This window comes from Mobula hypostoma, chromosome 1 (assembly GCF_963921235.1).
Source record: "Mobula hypostoma chromosome 1, sMobHyp1.1, whole genome shotgun sequence".
Lineage (NCBI taxonomy): Eukaryota > Metazoa > Chordata > Chondrichthyes > Myliobatiformes > Myliobatidae > Mobula > Mobula hypostoma.
The window spans coordinates 83,759,163-83,783,067 of record NC_086097.1 but is presented as its reverse complement, the minus strand read 5'-3'; the positions used below and the strand labels follow the sequence as shown (position 1 = coordinate 83,783,067).

The 23,905-nt window shown below is 43.2% G+C and overlaps 1 protein-coding gene across 6 annotated transcripts in view; it reads right to left on the bottom strand.

Moving 5' to 3' along the window:
* The window catches only part of actn1 (actinin, alpha 1), a 260,652-nt gene that overhangs the window by 128,148 nt on the left and 108,599 nt on the right, over nucleotides 1-23,905 (bottom strand). For all 6 annotated transcript variants that reach the window (XM_063051909.1, XM_063051926.1, XM_063051944.1 and 3 more), the window contains exon 3: nucleotides 22,379-22,498. In XM_063051909.1, the coding sequence (XP_062907979.1) occupies nucleotides 22,379-22,498 (120 nt within the window). The remainder of the gene's footprint in view (nucleotides 1-22,378; nucleotides 22,499-23,905) is intronic.

The following is a 23,905-nucleotide window of genomic DNA, read 5'->3' as shown; positions in this document are numbered from 1 at the left end:
CATGGCCTTCTGAACACAATAAATTCTGCAGATACTAAAAATCCAAAGCAACACACACACAAAATGCTGGACGAACTCAGCAGGTCAGGCAGCACCTATGGAAATAAAGGGCCGAGATCCTTCTTCAGGACTAGAAAAGAAGTGGGGAGACACCAGAATAAAAAGCCGGGGGTTGGGTGGAAGGAGGATAGCGCGAAGATGATGGGTGAAGCCAGGTGGGTAGGAAAGGTAAATGGCAGGACAGGAAAGAATCGTTCTGGGGAGGAGTGTGGACCATGGGAGAAGGGGCACCACGAGGAGATGATGGGCAGGTGAGAAGAGGTAAGAGGCCAGAGAGGGGAAAGAAGAAGAGGGGAGGGGGAGGGAAACATTTTTTATCCCAGAAGGAGTAATTGATATTCACACCATCAGGTTGGAGGCTAGCCAGCCCGAATACAAGATGTTCCTCCTTCACCCCCAGGGTGGCCTCATCGTGGCACGTGGACCAACATGTCACAACAGGAATGGGAATCAGAATTAAAGTATTGGGCCAACAGGAAGTTCTGCTTTTGGGGAATGGAGCGGAGGAGCTTTACGACATGGCCTGCTGAGTTTCTTTTTGCTTTCATAATGGTTTTCCCGAGGTCATACCTGGATTTTGTGTAGAGCAATAGATAGCTGGCTCTAAATGCAACAAGTATAGCCCTCAGCTTACTGTCAATCTCCCGATTCATCCATGGCTTCTGGCTTTCATTAATAATCCCATTTATAATGCCATTGCTAAATTATTTACAGTTACTCTTTACCCAGGTGTTAGTGTAATCTTGAAACTGTTTGGCACAGGGTTTCTTTTAAATCAAAAGCTTAAAGGAGGAATTTAACTTTTATACTCTTTGCTGGCTTGCACCTTGCTTGGCAAATCTGTCCGGAAAGCAGCTCGTGGTTAATGACAATGAATACCAGTAAAGCTCTGTTCCTTCTGCAGTCCTCTGTGGTGTTAGTTCTGCACAGAAGCCGGTCCACAATAATAAACTCTTTATTTTAGCAGAATAGGCTACAAACCAAATAGCAATATTCCTCCTGATAACCAAGAATCTAATGGGCAGCTTCTGCTGAGAATAGCGACTTTGCACTTTAATTCCACTGGTCAATGTCAGTTTCCCTAAAGTGATGGTTGGATATATTCTTGTAGCTTATTAGAACGTAGTGGATGAAACTTCACTGCACACGTTACTGAAGAAACCATAGTACGTATACTGTGGACATCGCTGCTCTCTACACAAATGCAGTCCTTTCAAGGATGTTGGGTCAAGTCAGGCCATTTCCTGTATAGGAGACATACATCCGCAGCTAAAGCTATACTTGCCAAATCTGAAATTCCAAACAAATGTGTTGCTCATAATTAAGATTAACAAAGAGATATGTTTTGTTCCTTTTTACCCTTACTCTGGGATTGCCTTGCTTCCTAGAGTAGGTGGGTTAATATGTTCTTTCCTCATGTCCTGGAACGTCCTGCCCAGAAACACCATGAGGACTGCAGCGATTCGAGAAGGCACCTTACAAATACCTCCTTGAGGGCGCTTCGTGGCTGGCAATAAATGCTAGCTGTGCCTCCATTCAAAAATAAATGACAGCACTGCAAAAAACATTGGAAACTCCTTGTGAAAGAGATGGTGGTTCTGAATGTTACAGGCATTGTCCAACCAGCAGACTATAAGAATCAGCATCCCCTTCATCGAAGCCTCCGAGACTGATGGTACACATGTTGCTTCCGCTTATTAAATGTCTGGTAACACAACAAACAAATAAAGACAAGCAACCTTAAATTGGTCTCCTTCTTCATTTTCACAGCATCACTTGCTTGGCAGTACAGACACTTTAGATTAGCCAGGTCAAGGAAATCATACATACCGCACTTTTGCCTTAACCCAAATAATTCATAAAATGCTGTAGGAACTCAGCAGGCCAGGCAGCATCTAGGAAAAGAATTACAGTCGACGTTTCAGAGTCCTGCCAAAGGGATTTGGCCCAAAATGTCGCCTGTGCTCTTTTCCTAGATGCTGCCTGGCCTGCTGAGTTCCTCCAGCATTTTGTTTGTGTTGCTTGGGTTTCCAGCATCTGCAGATTTTCTCTTGTCTGTGCCCAAGTAATTAATGTTTTCTGTATTCTCCGGGGTCAGCATCAATCAACTCCTTTCATATTTACTTGAAATTTTAGAAAGTAAAATCTTTTAATACCTCATTTAAAAGATTCTCTCCCTGACTCTTAAACCACTCTATGACTTCACTCCTTCTCACTTGAATATCTTCTACCCCTACCGTCCTCCGAGTCTGGTCACGTTGAAAGACAGTGAGGAATGGGATTGCTCAGAGCTGCTGGAGACTTGAAGGGCCAAATGACTCCCATTCCCATGCATAATATATACAGTAACTAGTGGTTAGCACAACACTTTACAGTACCAGCGACACGGGTTTACTTCCCACCACTGTCTATCAAGAGTTTCCATGTTCTCCCTGTGACCGCGCAGATTTCCTCCAGGTGCTCCGGTTTCCTCCCACACCGGTTGGTAGGTTAATTGTAAATTGCCCCGTGATTAGGCTGGGGTTAAGCTGGGGGTTGTTGGGCGGTGTGGGTCAAAGGGACAGAAAGGCATATTCCGTGCTGTATCTCAATCAATCAACAGACAGAATGCATCGGCAGATTTTCTCTTGTTTGTCATGCAGATATCCCTGCACTTTTCTGGTCGTTCTTTGTGGATCCATTGCTTTGATCATTTCATTACTAGAAACTGCCTTCACCTGTACAGACACAAAGCTTTGAATTCTCCCCAATTCTCTATCGCCCAAACTTCCTTCTTGAGCCACGAAGAGAAACAGAGAGAGTTCATATAGTGCACCAACATTAAATAATACTTTAAAATAGTTCCCATTTCCGGACAAGATTGTGAGAGAGAATTTCTAGCTGTCAACATGGAAAGCATTCAGATTGTCCCAATCACCTATCAGCCTTCATGACTGTAAGAACTTGTAACTTTATTCAACATTCAAGCCAAGACTCACAGAAGACAAAAAAGGATGGTCCTCACCCACATTTCAGATCACCTCATGATTTTGTTAAAAAAGAAACATCCTGTGCATCCTCTGTTTCACTTAAATATTTTGTACATCTATAATCTGGAAGAGTTCCCACACATGGGGCAGCAAGGAATGCACAGGATTTAACAGAATACATATAGGATATGCAGCTTAACAGTTTATACCAATGTAGAGGGCAGTAGATACTCAACCAACAAGCAGTAGCAGATACAACAATGCACTTAAACAAGTTATGTTGATGTTGAACCTAAAATGTTAATTTGCAGGTTAAGTCTGTGGTGAGGAAGCATTCATTTCAAGAGGACTAGACTATTAAAGTAAGGAAGTAATGTTGAGACTTTACAAATCGCCGGTGATGCCTGACTTAGAATACTGTGAGCATTTTTGGGCCCTTATCTGAGAACAGATGTGCTGAAACTGGAGAGGGTTCACAAAAATGATTCCAGGATTGAATAGCTTGTCATATGAAGAGCATTTGATGGCTCTGGGCCTGTATTCACTAGAATTCAGAAAAATGAGGGGTGTCCTCATTGAAACCTATCAAATGGTGAAAGGCCTTGATAGAGTTGATTGTGGAGAGGATGTTTCCTATGGTGGGAGAGTCTAAGACCAGAGGACATAGCCTTAGAATAGAGGGGCGCCCTTTTAGAACGGAGGATGAGGAGGAATTTCTTTAGCCACAGAGTGGTGAATCTGTGGAATTCCTTGTCACAGGCAGCTGTGGAGACCAAGCCTTTATAGAGGTTCATAAGATTCTTGATTGGTCAGGGCATGAAAGTATACCGAGAGAAGGTAGGAGATTGGGGCTGAGAGAAAAATTGGATCAGCCATAATGAAATGACAGAGCAGGCTCGATGGTAATTCTGCTCCTATATCTAATGGTCTTAAGGTCTAATTTGTCTTTTTCATCGGTGTCTTAGGATTGATGATGAGAGCAGTTACCACTTGACCACCAGCTGCGGCTGATTCAACATGTTGTACCAATGCTCCTGCTCCACAGTATCTTGTCACTCATCCCATTTACACATCCTGCCAGTACTTTCTCTCTCACTTTTACACATGGGAATCCCATTTTCTGCTTGTTGACAATGATGCTCTACTCTGAGAGAAATGTTCTTCCTGAATTCCTTACCGAACTCGTGACTCCGACACTTAGAAGTTGAATCGCTGAGTATCTTCCTTAAGAGCCGCAACAGACAAATACACCACGTGGCCACCTTACTAGGTACACCTGTACACCTGTCCGCTAATGCAAATTTCTAATCAGCCAACAACGTGGCAACAACTCAATGCATAAAAGCATGCAGACATGGTCAAGAGTTTCAGTTATTGTTCAGACCAAATATCAGAACGGGAAAGAGATGTGATCTAAGGGACTTAAACCGTGGAATGATTGTTGGTGACAGACGGGGTGGTTGGCATATCTCAGAATCTGCTGGTCTTTCATGCACAACAGTTTCTAGAGTTTAGAGAGAAAAAACAACAAAAATGCATCCAGTGAGTGACAGTTCTGTGGGAGAAAACACCTTGTTAATGACAGAGGTCAGAGGAGAACAGCCAGACTGGTTCAAACTGACAGGAAGACGATGATAACTCAAATGACCGCACGTTATGACAGTGGTTTGCAGAATGCACAACACATCGAACTATGAAATGGATGGTCTACAAAGTTCAAAGTAAATTTATTACTAAAGTATATATATGTCACCATATACTACTATGAGTTATTTCGTGCACAGTATATACACAGCTTTCACAATGGAATCAATGAAAAAAAAAACATATAGTGGTATGCAAAAGTTTGGGCACCCCTGGTCAAAATTTCTGTTAATGTGAATAGTTAAGTGAGTAGAAGATGAACTGATCTCCAAAAGTCATAAAGTTAAAGATGAAACATTCTTTTCAACATTTTAAGCAAGATTAGTGTATTATTTTTGTTTTGTACAATTTTAGAGTGAAAAAAAGGAAAGGAGCACTATGCAAAAGTTCGGGCACCCCAAGAGATTTGAGCTCTCAGATAACTTTTAACACGGTCTCAGACCTTAGTTAGCTTGTTAGGGCTATGGCTTGTTCACAATCATTGTTAGGAAAGGCCAGGTGATGCAAATTTCAAAGCTTTATAAATACCCTGACTCCTCAAACCTTGTCCCGACAATCAACAGCCATGGGCTCCTCTAAGCCGCTGCCTAGCACTCTGAAAATTTAAATAAATGATGCCCATAAAGCAGGAGAAGGCTATAAGAAGATAGCAAAGCATTTTCAGGTAGTCGTTTCCTCGGTTCATAATGTAATTAAGAAATGGCAATTAACAGGAACGGTGGAGGTCAAGTTGAGGTCTGGAAGGCCAAGAAAACTTTCCGAGAGAACTGCTCGTAGGATTGCTAGAAAGGCAAATCAAAACCCCTGTTTGACTGCAAAAGACCTTCAGGAAGATTTAGCAGACTCTGGAGTGGTGGTGCACTGTTCTACTGTGCAGCGACACCTACATAAATATGACCTTCATGGAAGAGTCATCAGAAGAAAACCTTTCCTGCGTCCTCACCACAAAATTCAGCGTCAAAGGTTTGCAAAGGAACATCTAAACAAGCCTGATGCATTTTGGAAACAAGTCCCGTGGACTGATAAAGTTAAATTAGAACTTTTTGGCCACAATGAGCAAAGGTATGTTTGGAGAAAAAAGGGTGCAGAATTACATGAAAAGAACCCCTCCAACTGTTAAGCACGGGGGTGAATCGAACATGCTTTGGGCTTCTGTTGCAGCCAGTGGCACAGAGAATATTTCATTGGTAGAGGGAAGAATGAATTCAATTAAATACCAGCAAATTCTGGAAGCAAACATCACACCGTCTGTAAAAAAGCTGAAGATGAAAAGAGGATGGCTTCTACAACAGGATAATGATCCTAAACACACCTCAAAATCCACAATGGACTACCTCAAGAGGCGCAAGCTGAAGGTTTTGCCATGGTCCTCACAGTCCTCCGACCTAAACATCATTGAAAATCTGTGGATAGACCTCAAAAGAGCAGTGCATGCAAGACAGCCCAAGAATCTCACAGTACTAGAAGCCTTTTGCAAGGAAAGAATGGGCAAAAATCCCCCAAACAAGAATTGAAAGACCTTAGCTGGCTACAGAAAGCGTTTACAAGCTGTGATACTTGCCAAAGAGGGTGTTACTAAATACTGACCAAGCAGGGTGCCCAAACTTTTGCTTCAGGCCCTTTTCCTTGTTTGTTATTTTGAAACTGTAAAAGATGGAAATAAAAAAGTAATCTTGCTTAAAATATTAAAGAAATGTGTCATCTTTAACTTTATGCTTTTTGGAAATCAGTTCATCTTTTACTCGCTTAGCTATTCACAGTAACAGAAATTTTGACCAGCATGCCCAAACTTTTGCATGCCACTGTATACAACAAAGTTGAACAACGAACATGCGGAACGTAACAAGCTGTGGAACTAGAAGAAAAACAAAAAAACTCCTTAACATAATTAATAAACAAACATGAATAACTAAGCAATAAATATCAAGAATATAAATAAGCAATAAATAACAAGAACGTATCAGGAGTCCTTGAAAGTAAGTCCGTGAGTTGTGGAATCTGTTTCGTATTGGGGTGAGTGGAGTTGTGTGAAGTTTCCCCCTTTGGTTCAAGAGTCTGATGGCTGAGAGGTAATAACTGTTCATGAACCTGGTGGTGTGAGTCCTGAGGCTCCTGTACCTCCCGATGGCAGCAGTGAGAAGAGAGCTTGCCTGGATTGTGGGGGGTCCTTGAAGATGGATGCTGTTTTCCTGTGTCAGTGCTCCTTTTAGACGTGCTCATTGGTGGGGAGGGCTTTACTTGTGATGGACTGGGCTGCGCCTGCTACTTGTTGGCTTTTTTGTTCAAGGGCATTGGTGTGTCCATACCAGGGCATAATGCAACCAATCAGTATAATCTCTACCATACATCTATAGAAGTTTGTCCAAGTTTTAGATGACATGCTGAATCTTAGCAAACTTCTAAGAAAGTAAAGACACTGTCGCGATTTCTTTATAATGGCAGTTAAGGGATGGACCCAGGACAAATCCTCTGAAGTGATAAACCTGAGGAATTTAAAGTTGCTGACCCTCTCCAACTGGGATTCCCTGATGAGGACTGGCTCGTGGACCTCTGGTTTCCTCCTCCTGAAGCCAATAATCAGTTCCTTGGTCTTGTTGCCCTTGAGTGAGAGGTTGTTGTTCTTGTGCCATTCAGCAAGATTTTGAATTTCCCTCCTAAACGCTTGAAACCCCTTTTTACTAGGCGTCTCTAGAAACACGGCTGGTTAGCCCCTCACTAATGGACTCAGCAGTGAGAAACTCCACATGTCTACGATCGATTTGACTTACATCCCACCAGACCAGGAATGCCAGGATGTTTTGACCACCCGCACCGCAATCTGAGCGAATACTTTGTAAACGCTGCCCATCTGCAATTACCTGGTGGCAAGATATAACAGATCTTACACTGCATACAATCATAAAGAAAGTATATTCACAAATTTCAGCTTTTACAATTAGTAGGAAAAAGAAAAGAAAAAAATAAAAAGGGCCTATTACAGTTAACCAAGTCCAAATGTGCACACAAATTGGAGCTCATCTTGAAGTTGACTTGAACTCATGCGCTGGACTCACAGTCTGCACAAAAGCACACACCACCTTCCAAATGTCGCTCAAAATCCACCTTGAACAAACAGGCTCCTCCATGGTTGTGTTGGTCCTTTCTCCTTGAAGAAATTCATCTGCACAAACTACTTTGTGCAACAGGGGTGGCATTCTCAGCCATCTTCCCTCCTGTCTTCTCCCAGCTCCCGCCAGAAAGGCCTGGAGCCACACCAGTGTCCATCACCAAAAACCTCTCTGCCCAGTGTTCTCTAAAATCTTCTCCCAATTCCACCACCCTGATTGGCTGACACAACTTTCCTAAGTTGAACAACATAGCCCCTTATCTTTAGCTCAAACCCAAACATGCCAGAAGCAGAACAGACTGCTCTTACAGAACTGCTAAAATGAAATACCTACAGTATAGCAGCAAAAATCTTAACCAGGGCATTACATGCTGATTTGTCATCAACTTTGATTCGGCCAACAATAGTGGTGTCATCAGCAAACATAAGTATGGCATTTAGAGCTGTACTTGGCCTCACATTCCAAGAATAAAGCAAGTAGAGCAAGGGGCTAAGCACAGAGCCTTGTGGTGCACCTGTGCTGATGATGATTGTAGACGAGATGTTGCCAATCTGAACCTCACAAGGGTTTGTGAGTGAAGAAATTGAGGATCCAATTGAACCAGGAGGTACTGAGGCCTAGGAACTGGATCTTATTGATTAGTTTTGAGGAGATGACAGAGTTGTAGTTAATGAAGAGCATCCTGATGCATGCATCTTCACTGTCCAGATGTTCCAGGGTTGAGTGGAGAGTCAGTGAAATGGTATCTGCTGTCGAATTTTTGTGATAGTACGCCAGGAGCAGATCCAACATGCGTAGCAGAGAAGACCACAAACATACACCTCGGTGGACCGGAGGCATCTAATAAAGTAGTCACTGAGTGCAGTATATTAAGCATTTCTCCACAGTCTGGGGTCCTTCCACCCCTAAAGATGGAGCAGCTGAATGGAGTGGGAATGTTCCATAAACAATGAAAGGATGCATCATCCCAGGGGGCTACTAGTAGCAATGATGTTATTGTTAAAAAGGTGTTAACACCACCAAATGTTTGTTTTGTTTGTAGATATGGCACAGTGACAGGCTCTTCTGACCCACAAGCTCAATCACACCCATGTGACCACACGTCTTTGGAATGTTGGAGGAAACTGGAGCACAGAGAGAAACCCACACAGTCATGGGCAGAATGTACGAATGCCCTACATAGATTTACCATGAATGAGGTTTATTTTTGAAATAAACACAATTTTTGCCTTCCACAGCCAAGACTTCCCCCCCCCCACCCCCGCACCACTCTTGTGTTTTGTTTCTGTGTTTCATTAAGCTTTCTATTGCCAAATTCATCCTGATGGACGTAGAAGGATTGATGTTCCCAAGCAGTAGAGGGACTCCGGTCCGGCCCTCCCTGTACATGGATTACGTTGCTGGCTTCTGCTCAGATCCAGACTCAGTCCACAGCTTGAACTGGCCTCAGAGGTCTGTTTCACTTGGAAGTAAAATGGGGCCTTGTCCTGTGGTTCAACCAATCCTTTTGCTTTCTTCACTGTCAAAGCTGGAACACAAGAGTGAAAGTGAAATGGAACTGGGTGATCAGGGCAATGTGACCCTGGGGTTACAGAACACCTGGTGAAAGCATAGCCTCTACCCCAACCCTGTCCTGCAGTAGTCACCCGAGTAGACTTCCAATCCATGTGGCGATCAAAGAGGGATGTGCTGTACAGTGTGGTAGAACAGACAGGGTAGTAGAGGTGGTGTCTGGTGCACTTGTCTTCCTCAGTCGGTCATTGCGTGTTTGAGTTAGGAAGTCTTGTTGCAATGTATAAACTTTGGTTCGGATGCATTTGGAGAATTGCGTGCAGGAAGGATGTGGAGGTAATACTGGAGGACCTGGTTTTAAGTTGTGAGTTACAGAGGAAGGTGTAAAGGAAATATGTAAGCTAAGTTTATTTTAAACAAAGAGTTCTGTATTTCTAAAGCATGTGACAAGGGTGCTGGTGGAAGCAGTCACAGCAGTTGAGTTTAAGGCGCACTTAGAAAGGCAATAAACAGCAGCACTGGGGCTCCACAGGGGACTGTCTTGTCTCCCTTTCTCTTCACCATTTACACCTCGGACTTCAACTACTGCACAGAGTCTTGTCATCTTCAGAAGTTTTCGGATGACTCTGCCATAGTTGGATGCATCAGCAAGGGAGATGAGGCTGAGTATAGGGCTACGGTAGGAAACTTTGTCACATGGCGTAAGCAGAATTATCTGCAGCTTAATGTGAAAAAGACTAAGGAGCTGGTGGTAGACCTGAGGAGAGCTAAGGTACTGGTGACCCCTGTTTCCATCCAGGGGGGTCAGTGTAGACACGGTGGAGGATTACAAGTACCTGGGGATACGAATTGACAATAAACTGGACTGCTCAAAGAACACTGAGGCTGTCTACAAGAAGGGTCAGAGCCGTCTCTATTTCCCGAGGAGACTGAGGTCCTTTAACATCTGCCAGACGATGCTGAGGATGTTCTACGAGTCTGTGGTGGCCAGTGCTATCATGTTTGCCGTTGCTGGGGCAGTAGGCTGAGGGTGGCAGACACCAACAGAATCAACAAACTCATTCATAAGGCCAGTGATGTTGTGGGGATGGAACTGGACTCTCTCACGGTGGTGTCTGAAAAGAGGATGCAGTCCAAGTTGCATGCCATCTTGGTCAACGTCTCCCATCCACTACATAACATACTGGGTGGGCACAGGAGTACATTCAGCCAGAGACTCATTCCACCGAGATGCAGCACAGAGCGTCATAGGAGGTCATTCCTGCCTGTGGCCATCAAACTTTACAACTCCTCCCTTGGAGGGTCAGACATCCTGAGCCAATAGGCTGGTCCTGGACTTATTTCATAATTTACTGGCATAATTTACATATTACTATTTAACTATTTATGGTTCTATTACTACTTATTATTTATGGAGCAACTGTAACGAAAACCAATTTCCCCCAGGATTAATAAAGTATGACTATGACTAACATGTAATAATTGGGATATTGATCATGTGCTGGCAGTTTAGTTTAGCTTGGTATCGTGGTTGGCAGATACACCATTGTTTATAGGGCCTGTTCCTGTGCTGTACTTTTCTATGTTCCATGTATAGGTCTCCAGCAAGGGGGAGGGGCTAAAAATACATGTGGATGAAGGCAAGGCAGTGGATGTTGTCTACATGGACTTCAGCAGCAAGGCATTTGACAAATGTCCAGCAGGAGAGGTTGGTCAAAAAAATTCAGTCGCTCGGCATTCAAGATAAGGTAGTTAATTGGATTAGACTTTGGCTTAGTGGGAGAAGTCAGAGAGTGGTAGTAAATGGTTGCCTCTCTGACTGGAGGCCTGTGACTAGAGGTGTACCACAGTGCTGGGTCCTTTGTTGTTTGCCATCTATATCAATGATCTGGAAGATCATGTGGTCAACTGCAATTTGTGGATAACAGCAAGATTGGGGGTGTAGTGTACAGCGAGGAAGGTCATCATGGCTTGCAGAGGGATCTGCATCAGATGGAGAAATGGACTGAAAAATGGCAGGTGGAATTTAATGCAGACAAGAGCAAGATTTTGCAGTTTGGTAGGGCCAACCAACACAGTGAAGAGTAGAGCACTGAGGAATGCAGTAGAACACAGGGATCTGGGAATACAGGTTTGTAATTCATTGAAAGTGGCGTCACAGGTAGATAGGGTCGTAACGAAAGCTCTTGGCACATTGGCCTTCATAAATTGAAGTATTGAATAGAGGAGATGGGATGTTATGTTGAAGTTGTATAAGATGTTGGTGAGACCTAATTTGGAGTATTGTGTGCAGTTTTGGTCACCTACTCACAGGAAAGATGTAAACAAGGTTGAAAGATTACAGAGAAAATTTACAAGGATGTTGCCGGGTCTGGAGGACCTGAGTTATAAGAAAAGATTGAATATTCCTTAAAATGTAGAAGATTGTAAGGAGAATTGATAGAGGTATACAAAATTGAGGGGTATAAATAATGTAAGCCGACTTATCCACTGAAGTTAGGTGGTACTACAACTAGAGGTCATGGGTTAAGGGGAACATGAGGGGAAGCTTCTTCACTCAGAGAGTGTGGAATGAGCTGCCAGCACAAGTGGTGCATGTGAGCTCGATTTCAATGTTTAAGAGAAGTTTGCACAGGTTTATAGATGGTAAGGGCGTGGAGGGTTATGGTCCCGGTGCAGGTCATTGGGAGTAGACAGATTAAATGGACTAGATGGGCTGAAGGGCCTGTTTCTGCACTATACTTCTCTATGACTCTACTGTATGTGTACCCTTTTCCTGATGGTCATCTTTATGTGCTGCTGCAGCAACTTGTGCAGATGTAACCGAAGTCACTACCTGCTGAGATTCTCCCTGCTTTTGGTGTTGCAAAGGATGAGCTTGGTCAAACTGCCATAGAATTTTCCACTCATTTCAACTACGCCATGTTGCTTGACCCTCACAGAAAACTATGTGCATGAAAACATCTTGGATCACAAGTTGGTTTGCATGGAGCAACCTCAGTGCCAGGAAAAGGAAACAATGGTTCCCACTGAGAGGTTTGCAAACAGACTGTCAAAAGCACTTGGCAGAGTGCCTTATAAAGCAAGCACTGAGACCTTAGATGGATAGTGATGGGGAGAAATTGGCAAGTCAGTTCCTTCACGCACAGCCTGAACCTTGATCATCCTACATTCTCCACATGACGGTGCAGGTATCAATGATATCATTGCCCATCTCTTTTGAGAATGTGTCTGCCAAGAAGGCCTGGAAATGGATGCATCTGTATATTTGCCAATCTCATTAGCGAGGAGGTACAAGAGTCTTAAGACCCGTATTGAACATTTTAAGGACAGTTTCTTCCCCTCTGCCATCAGATTTGTGAATAGTCCATGAAAATACCTCACTTTTCCTCTTATGCACATTTTACTTAGTTAGTTAGTTATTGATTGATTGATTGCAACTTAATTTTTTGTGTCTTTCATTGTACTGCTGCCACAAAACAGCAAATTTCACAGCATACTGTATGTCAATCATAATAAACCTAATTCTGATTTAGTGGTCCTTATCAAGGTTTACCCAAGCAGTTGCATAATACTTGACTCTGTGCTCTACCAACTGTTCCCAGGGACAGACGGACGGACGGACACACACACACACACACACACACACAAACACACAGTCCAACATCAAATTGCTACTGGAAGGTCATCATCTCAGTAAAAGGCTTTGATCCACCTGATGCCTGCTGGTCTTCTGTGGCAATGATTTCCCCTGATGAGGAATTGCAGGCCAGTGCATTCTAAGATGCAGCACCACAAGTTGAAGGATGCACTGATATTCAGTACAGCCAACTCCCATCACTGTATACTGAAGGCTGGGCCCTCTATAAATAAACTATAAAACCCATCACTGATGTCATGGTTGGGAACGAAAAATTGATGCACTGTTGACATACTGTAAATATTGTCAGTTATTGTAATGATATGCTTGGTGCTGTGACAACAATGCAATGTCCCTCATTGTTTAATCATACATGTTCTGATCAAAATATATTTAGAAGAAGGAAACCAGAATTTGTATATCTTATGCATCTGTGAACGATTCTGTTTGCGTGCCCTCCAGGCAGATCAATCCACACATGTTGAGGTAGTAGAAAGGAAACAGAAGGCAGAACGTAGCGTTTCTTTCCCATGTTAACACAGTGACTTCCCTTGGGTGTGAGTCAGCGCATCTAGGGATCTCCTCTCTTTAAGATTAAGATTAAGGATCACTGACTTCAAAATGAGGCAAGATGGAAAAAACATTTGTTTAATAATGGGTTTCTACAGTAGCAGGTGCTGCAGCTTTGCTGTGTCTTTTTAGACTACGTACAACAAGTCACCCATCTTTGTTTTCACTTTCCCCTCATTTGTCAATCACCCAAAACCTTTGACTTTCAGAATCAAAGTCATACACCACAGAAACAGGCCTTTTGGCCTACTGAGACAATGCCAACCATAAAGTATCTATTCTGTTGAGCCACAAACACTTTGGTGTGTGCCCCAAGGCAAGAGTGATAATAAAACTGCTGTGATAACAAAGAGCTTATGAAAATACACTGCAGTAGGCCCCACTTTTTTTTTTGGACAAGTTGCTCAAATGCACTATCCCACTGGAACTGTGGGATTAAGAAAAGAGGAAAACCAGGAAGGATTTTGCATGCACACTGACTGGGTACAGTATTCCTTAACAGTGTCTAAGCAGAGATGAGCTAATTGGACACAGATGGAGGTCGGATATGGTTTGCAGTACATCAAGTTCCTCTCAGAATGGTTGCTTGGCTGCCTTCCTGAAGAACAGACTGCAAGTTTGCACCTGAAAAACAGACCAGTTGAATCAAGTTATCTGGAAGCAGTCAGTGACTGGGGATCAGCAGTTTTAACACGGAGCAGTGCCTTTGGAAAGGCAGGAGTTGGGAAGGTCTGGCTGAGAAGTGTAGATCATTACATCAAGGCAATGCTTTATTTCAATCTGCACCCTACTGCAGGGTGCTAGATAACGAGCATCCGCAGCCCAGGAACAAGTTCCAGCAAGTTGCAAAATAACAATGAACAAATTCACACTTTTCACACTTTGCTCTAGGCAAAACAAAAGCACATTTGCACAGTCCTCGCCCACTAAGAAATATCAATTAGAATATGTGGCAATGAAATATGTGGAAATAAAATGACCCACCTTCCAGATTCTGGGAATAACCAAGCACATCTGGAACGACTGAACCATTGGCACTAAGCAACCTACAATGATTGGATTCCCTTTTATCTAAGAGCACAAAACACTTCGCAAACCAACAAGGGATCAGCAGGTACTGTAATTCAGAGACTGGCATGTTGAAAACAAATTAGACCCACACAGCAAAGACTTCAATCATTTATAATCTAGCTATTAAAAAGGAAGAGAGGAAAGGAAGGAACAATTTCATACCAACCATTCTGATGGTTCCTCCTTTGAAATTTGTGTACAGACCGTGCTTTTGCTCATTACACCAAAACACCAAATGCCACAACATGTCAAAGAGAGAGAGAGACAATTTGTAAATAATTGATTCAAGGCACTCTGTTATACATTTCTGAGATGTATTTGCATGCTTTAATCTATATTTTAAGCGGAGTGAGTTAAGTAGGATTCTGATACAGTGGATTCAGTAAGATATCAGCCAGAGTCAACAACTTCCTTCTGTTTCCGAGATCTGAAACGGTAATACTTTCTCTTTCCACAGATGCTAACTGATGTGCTGTTTCCAGAATTTTCTGTTTTTATTTCAGATTTCCAGCATCTGCCATTTAAAAAAAAATCATTTAAGTCTTCATCCTGCCTTTCTGCAAATGCTTCCAAGTTCAAGTTCAAGTTGGATTTTAATTGTCATTCAACCATACACGAACACCCATGAATACAGCCAAACAAAACAGTGTTACTCCGGGGCCAAGGAGCAAAATGCAGTATCAGCAGTCGTACACAGCACAAGGCACTATAACACATATAAGATATCAGTAAAATACACAGTCACACAAAAAATATATAGTCCAAGACCCTGAGTCTCTGAATGTTGCAGGAACCTGCAGCCAAACACAATACAGCTTGTCTTCTGCTGGGTGAGTTTATGAGATGAGTATCTCCAGACTGGTTTGGCTTTTCGGATTACACACAAGCAAATTCCAAGAGCAGTGTATTCCAACCCAGTATAATGAATACTGTTACACTGACAACACGAAAAAAGTCAGGTTACGTTCCACCACCTCACTTCATTATCAACACAAAGAGCACTTGGAATACACACATATTCTGTTACAATGCCTCAGTGACTCAAAACCTTCTTTACAGGTACCAGCTTTCAACAATACAAGCTACAAGTACCTTTCAATGTAGGCATCATTAAAGAAGACCATACAGTATAATTTTCCAGCCCTTCAACCAATCCTCCAGTCTCTTTCAAGACCTCCTGCACTATACCTTCCATTTTATATTTAGTTAGTCAGCACGCTTCCCACCATTCTGGGGACAATTATTCTTCCAGGGAAGATGCATGGAAGAACACCTTACCCTAGGATCAGGATTTATCTCGTATCTGCCTGACAACATCACACTAAACTCATGTCTAAGTACACAATTGGAATCCAATAGGGAACACACCCTTCCCCAAAGGCATACAAACTTACTCTGCTCCTCAGAATGGCCAACTCAACCATCCCCCCACCCCCACCAGTTCTTCAAACATTGTCTATTTAAACACCATCGCACTGCGATACGTCCTGACCCCCAGTAATATTTCAACTGTCGTTGCTGCATTGATTAGTGAACTTAGTAAAACTCGTGTCTATACTCCTTGGAAACATCTCCAAGGTGTCAATAAAAAACAACAGCTGGAGGAAGTCTGCACGTCAACTATCATCTGTGAAGGTCAATGTTTCAAGTTGAGACCCCACAGTCCTGAAACATAGACCATTCCTTTGCCTCCACAAATGCAGTTGGACCTGCTGAGTTCTTCCAGCTGTTTCATTTTGCTTTGCTCCAGAACTCAGAATCTGCAGTTTAGTGTCTCCAACGTGTCCCCCTTACTTCAGTGTAGCAAGCACATGCATCTGATTCACAATTTAACACAAAACACCACCCACCCCACTGTACCAAGAGATTACTGTACTGTCAGAGATGGCATCCTTCACAGGTGATGATTAGCCAACATCCTGCTTCCATCCTTGATAAAAGTGAATGATCCCAGAGCACAACTGAGCAAAAAGCAAGAAGCCTCCAATGACATTCACCACCAAAAATGATCACTAGGTCAAATAATTGATGACTGCCTTTCCCCTGCTTTAACTGATCAAAATGATTTGTTTTCCTGACTACAGTTCAGGAATTTTGGAACAGGAAAAATTTTGTATCTTACACGTTCATTCTCTATCACAAGAGAAAGTGGAGGCAAAGATTCATGGGTTACTTTAACTTCCCTAATATTGATTGGCACCTGATTAGTTCCAAGGGCTTGGATAGGGCAGAGTTTGTTAAGTGTGTCCAGGACGGATTCCTGCCACAGTATGTTGACAGGCCGACTAGGGGGAATGCCATAGTAGATCTGGTATTAGGTAACGAACCAGGTCAGGTCACAGATCTCTCAGTGGGTGAGCATCTGGGGGACAATGACCACTGCTCCTTGGCCTTTAGCATTATCATGGAAAAGGATAGAATCAGAGAGGACAGGAATTTTTTTTAATTGGGGAAGGGCAAATTATGAGGCTATAAGGCTAGAACTTGTGGGTGTGAATTGGGATGATGTTTTTGCAGGGAAATGTACTATGGACATGTGGTCGATGTTTAGGGATCTCTTGTAGGATGTTAGGGATAAATTTGTCCCAGTGAGGAAGATAAAGAATGGTAGGGTGAAGGAACCATGGGTGACAAGTGAGGTGGAAAATCTAGTCAGGTGGAAGAAGGCAGCATACATGAGGTTTAGGAAGCAAGGATCAGATGGGTCTATTGAGGAATATAGAGTAGCAAGAAAGGAGCAAGAAGGGGCTGAGAAGAGCAAGAAGGGGGCATGAGAAGGCTTTGGCTAGTAGGGTAAAGGAAAACCCCAAGGCATTCTTCAGTTATGTGAAGAACAAAAGGATGACAGGAGTGAAGGTAGTACTGATTAGAGATAAAGGTGGGAAGATGTGCCTGGAGGCTGTGGAAGTGAGCGAGGTCCTCAATGAATACTTCTCTTCAGTATTCACCAATAAGAGGGAACTTGATGACGGTGAGGACAATATGAGTGAGGTTGATGTTCTGGAGCATGTTGATATTGAGAGAAGAGGAGGTGTTGGAGTTGTTAAAATACATCAGGACGGATAAGTCTCTGGGTCCTGACGGAATATTCCCCAGGCTGCTCCATGAGGCGAAGGAAGAGATTGCTGAGCTTCTGGCTAGGATCTTCATGTCCTCGTTGTCCACGGGAATGGTACCGGAGGATTGGGGGGAGGCGAATGTTGTCCTCTTGTTCAAAAAAGGTAGTAGGATAGTCCGGGTAATTATAGACCAGTGAACCCTAAGTCTGTGGTGGGAAAGCTGTTGGAAAAGATTCTTAGGGATAGGATCTATGGGCATTTAGAGAATCATGGTCCGATCAGGGACAGTCAGCATGGCTTTGCGAAGGGCAGATCATGTCTAACAAGCCTGAACGAGTTCTTTGAGGAGATGACCAAGCATATAGATGAGTGTAGTGCAGTGGATGTGATCTACATGGATTTTAGTAAGGCATTTGACAAGGTTCCACACGGTAGGCTTATTCAGAAAGTCAGAAGGCATGGGATCCAGGGAAGTTTGGCCAGGTGGATTCAGAATTGGCTTGCCTGTAGAAAGCAGAGGGTCGTGGTGGAGGGAGTACATTCGGATTGGAGGGTTGTGACTAGTGGTGTCCCACAAGGATCGGTTCTGGGACCTCTACTTTTCGTGATTTTTATTAACGACCTGGATGTGGGGGTAGAAGGGTGGGTTGGCAAGTTTGCAGACAACACAAAGGTTGGTGGTGTTGTGGATAGTGTAGAGGATTGTCGAAGATTGTAGAGAGACATTGATAGGATGCAGAAGTGGGCTGAGAAGTGGCAGATGGAGTTCAACCCGGAGAAGTGTGAGGTGGTACACTTTGGAAGGACAAATTCCAAGGCAGAGTACAAAGTACAAACATCTGTAAATGGCAGGATACTTGGTAGTGTGGAGGAGCAGAGGGATCTGGGGGTACATGTCCACAGTTCCCTGAAAGTTGCCTCACAGGTAGATAGGGTAGTTAAGAAAACTTAGCTTTCATAAGTGGAGGGATAGAGTTTAAGAGTCGTGAGGTAATGATGCAGCTCTATAAAACTCTGGTTAGGCCACACTTGGGCTTTACTCTTTGGAGAGAAGGAGGATGAGAGGAGACGTGATAAAGGTGTACAAGATATTAAGAGGAATAGATAGAGTGGATAGCCAGCACCTCTTCCCCAGGGCACCGCTGCTCAATACAAGAGGACATGGCTTTAAGGTAAGGGGTGAGAAGTTCAAGGGGGATATAGAGGAAGGTTTTTTACTCAGAGAGTGGTTGGTGCGTGGAATGCACTCCCTGAGTCAGTGGTGGAGGCAGATACACTAGTGAAATTTAAGAGACTACTAGACAGGTATATGGAGGAATATAAGGTGGGGGGGGTTATATGGGAGGCAGGGTTTAAGGGTCAGCACAACATTGTGGGCCGAAGGGCCTGTATTGTGCTGTACTATTCTATGTTCTAAAAAGAGAAATGGATAAAAGTGAATAAAAAGAGGCTATTTTTCACAATCTCATTTGTATTGTGAAGGACCCATCACTGGGGAATGTCAATGCCTACTAGAAAAATTATAGTAACACTAACGAAGCAAAGGGACAGGAGCTTACAAGAGATAGAGACTGGAGAAGAGCCAGTTAAATGTGACATATTGCCATCAGAAACAGACGTTCCAATTGATCATCCCTCAATGGCCTCAATTTGGCAATAGACACGTTGTTCCGGAACAGAAGAGGAAATGGGGGTAAAATAGAACACAAGGGGTCAACCTACATTACTGCTTGTTCAGATGGCGAGGTTACAGGCCTAGCACAGGAAAAATTAAAATGATCCGTTATGGGGAAAACAAACTCAAATGTTTTATACCATGTGAAACTTTCAAAATAAGTCTCAGCATACGAAGACAATGTTTGTATTCACAGCACGCCCTAATTCAAACAATTGCTGAACAGTATGACATTTTTCATTCATTTTCACATTGAAATGCCTGCTGCGTATTGGGTAATTAGATATGTTTTTTAAATAGCTTTCTGTCAAATGATCCTAGTTGACCTACTGCCTCACAACATCAACAACTTGGGTTCACTCCTGACCTCCACTGCCAACTATGTGGAATTGTACTGTTTCGCTAACACATTGCAGGTTTCCCCTGACTGGCCTGCTTTCATCCCACATCCCAAGGTTGAGAAAGTTCATTAGTCACTCTAAATTATCCCTTGCGTGTACAGTCTGGGTCTTATTGATGAGAACAAGGGGAGGGGCAAAAAAGGATTTTTGTCAGATTAATATAATTGGCTGGATAATGGCTCGTGTGGACTTGTTGGGCCAAAATGCTTGCTTCCATGTTCTCTCCATGACTCAATGAAAGACTACTTTTAAAATAGTTAAAAGCATAAATGTAAGTTACTGATGCTTGGTCTAGGGACATTGATGATTGACACTAAAATTGTCAACTTTTGATAGGATCTCATCCCTTTATATCATATGTGGCTTCCACCAAAACACACTGAAACCCAATACAGAACACCTAGCTGTGTGTGCGAAGACCACATTACAGTTTTTCCATTTGAATTTACCAGAACGCTTTTGGGAGATGAATATGGTCAATGTTTTCTCTGTGCATGAGTACCCCACCTCTATTGGTTTGTCATGGGTTGATCCCATACCACGGGTCTCACAGTCATTGCCTAAGCAAACTCTTTATACATATCTGTGGGAGTAAATACCATCAGAATGATAGTCTGTCAGAGCAATGGTCCTTCTACCTTTTAAAATGGATGCTAAGAAATAAGACAAATTTAGAGGGGTTATTAGATATGGGATTAGGAGAAGAAAATGGAGGAAGGTCAGGCGCAGTAATATTGAACGGCAGAGCAGACTAGAGGAACAAAAGGACGACTCCTGCTTCTACTTCTTACAAGGGGTGATTGATAAGTTCGTGGCCTAAGGTAGAAGGAGTCAATTTCAGAAAACCTAGCACATTTATTTTTCCTACATTTACACACTTAGTCCAGCGGTCCTGGAGCATACGGATCCTTTCTTTGTAGAAGTCGGCGCCTTGGACCTCCAGAAAGTGGTCAACAGCAGGGGTGATTGATAAGCTCGTGGCCTAAGGTAGCAGGAGATGAATTAACTTCAAACTTACTGCATAATCACTCAAAGAGTTGAACTGCATGTGCATGTAATGAACTTATCAATCACCCCTGCTGTGGACCACCGGGAGATCCAAGACGCTCTTGTTACATGTTCCTCCTTACATGCAAAGGACCTCCTTTGATCTAAACTGCCTATACCTGATATGCGCCTCCTTCTTCTTAACCATGGCCTCAATATCCCTTGAAGAGCAAGGTTCCCTAAACCTGTTAGCCTTGTCTTTTCTTCTAACAGAAACATACAAATTCTGTACTCTCAATAATTCACTTTGGAAGGCCTTCCACTTAACAAGCATCCCTTTCTCGGGAAACAACCTAATCCAATTCATACCTTCCAGAGCCTTTCTGATGCCATCAAAATTGGTCTTTTCTCCAATTTAGAATCTCAACCCAAGGACCAGTCCTATCCTCTATAATTATCTTGAAACCAATGGAATTATGATCACTAGATCCAAAGCATTCCCCTACACACACTTCTGTCACCTGACCTGTTAATTCAGGACCTTTACATATTGATTAAGGAAACATTCTTGAACACATTTAACAAACTCCATCTGGTCTAGTCCTTGTAATTATGGGAGTCCCAGTCAATATGAGAAAAGTTTAAAATCATCTGCTATCACAGCCTTGTTTCTCTTGCCAATTGTCTGCCATCTCTCATCAAGTTTGCCCTAAATCATGCTGACTTTTGGGAGGTCTATAACATACACCCATTAAGATGGTCTTCGCCTTCTTATTCCTCAGCTCCATCTATCTTTCCTCAGTTTTGCCTCTCTTTGATAACTAATTCCAAATGTTTGTGGCATGATTGGGAGGAGTACAGCAGCAGTTGAAGGCACTCAAAGCTGCAAACTTGTCACAGTCATGGACTGTTCTCCATCTTACTACCACCTAAGGGTTTGCATTTTCTAATCAGCAGGAAATAGCACCAAATGGACATGTCTGGCCCATCCCCGGAGCTGGAGCCACCATGAAAATATCAACAGCAAGTAAAAAGCATCCACACACAGCAGTGGAAATGCAATAACACGCCTGTCTTCTTCCTGTCAAGTAAGGCGATCGTCACAATAACTGTGTTTAAGGTACTAGAACAAGGTGGCAAAGTTCAGGCAGATTAATGTAATACTGTGACATGGTTTATAGAAAACAGTCATTGTGATTCACTTAATCCATTTAAAGTTGGATACAAGCACGGTATGACATCAATGGAGAGAGAGGAATCAGAAACAGAATGAGCCACTCACGATGACAATAACTGGAAATATAAAATACAGTTGTAAGTAGACTCTGTTGCTCACCATGCTATGGGTTCTCAGTGGGTCTAAATTACAGTGGGAGTCAGGTCAGCTTTGGGGAAACATGACTAAAGCAAATTGGTACAACATTTCAGGCAATGACATGCAGATTACACAACTACAAGTACCACCGCTACCACTTTTCCTGGCCGAATCTACCCCAAAGATGAGTTACTGCACAACTGTGCTGAGGTATTGAAAATATTTTTTCTGGAGATTTAGTGCCAAGTTGGAATGACAAGGACTGTACTTGAGCACCTGTAACAATTGCCTGGCGATACTTTTACCGGATATATGTGGCATTCAAGGTGACATCAGAAATCAGGAAAGTGTACTTTTCACATTCCTACCTTCTGCTCCAATGGAAACAAGTTTCACTCCCTTGCTGGCAATAAAATCCAGTGCTTTGTTGACATTGGATATCTTATGTACACGCATCTTTCCTCTTTCTGGTTTGGGCAACCGTTCACCTGTTAATGATATACAAATAACCATGTTACAATATTCTCTTCAACTCACTGAAATGTTTGAACTCTCCCCAATCTCATTACCTCTCTTTACCAAGGACAACCAGTCCAGTGCACACCGCTGTGAAACATGGTTGACAAACACCACTAGGTCAAGGATGTCAGGATGGTAAATTTCATGTGCCTGTACATCAAGTTACAGCAGGGTCCCCAACCTTTTTTGCACTGCGGACCGGCTGATGGGGGGGCGGAGGGGGGGTGTTGTTCAAGTTCAACCGTGCATGACAGGGAATGAGGAAGGGTGCAGCTGACTCACATCGTCTCAAATCGCCAAATCTTATTGTTTCCTCGCGGCCCGGTAGCACATGCTTTGTGGCCCAGTGGCTGGGAACCACTGGGTCACAGTACCCTTTTCCAAACCACTCTCTCTTAATCCTTCCTCCCCATTAGCCCACACCTCAAACAAATAAAGGGACAGTGCAATTTTGCATCCAACAGCTCAGTTGGTAAATTGGTTTACTATTATCACATGTACTGAGAGGCAGTGGAAAAACTTGCATCTATTAATGCAGGTCAATTCATTACAACAGTGCATCAAGGCAGTATCAGGCAAAACAATAACAGACTGAAATAATAAAGTGTTACCATTGCAGAGAAAGTACTCTGCAGGTAGAGAATAAGATGAAAGATCATACGAGGTATATAGTGAAATCAAGCGTCCATCATATCTTACTAGGGAACCGTACAATGTGCGGAGGGGACTTTGAGGGGAATGGTTCCAGGTTCAAATCCAGCCAGATCCTTGCACACTTTCCAGCCGTGCTGGGTTGAGCTCTGAGCTGGCAATTCAGCCTCGTAAAAAACAGACATATGCTAAAGATACAGCAAGGTTGCCCCCCTGATGCATCACAAAGCAGACAGAGGAACGGCAACCGTTCACTAGTCGTACATCAGTGAGACAGAAGGTGTCCTTGAGCCTGGTGGCATGTGTTTTTAGGATTTTATATCTTCTGCTTGATGGGAGTGGGGAGAAGAGAGAATGCCCAGGATGGATGGGTTTTGGATTATGTGTAGGCTGCTTTACTGAGGCAGCATGGAGTATAGACAAAGACCGAGGACAGGTTGGCTTCCATGATGAAACAGCCTCCAGGGCCGACTCTGGTGATGCTACATGCTCAAGATGGCACCAAGCTGAATTGTACATCGAGGTCGTGGCTCAGACTTGATTTTTCAGGTTTGTAGGAATGGTTTTGGGGACAACGTCGGGAGTTAGGGGTGAGGTTAAGATTTGGGGACAGGGATGAGGGGGAGCAGTTAATGAAAAGACATAGGTAGGAGCCAGTGGTCTGAATCCAGGACATAATGTTCCTCCGGGTGATCTCCAGGGATCAGGTCACAAAAAGTTCAAAG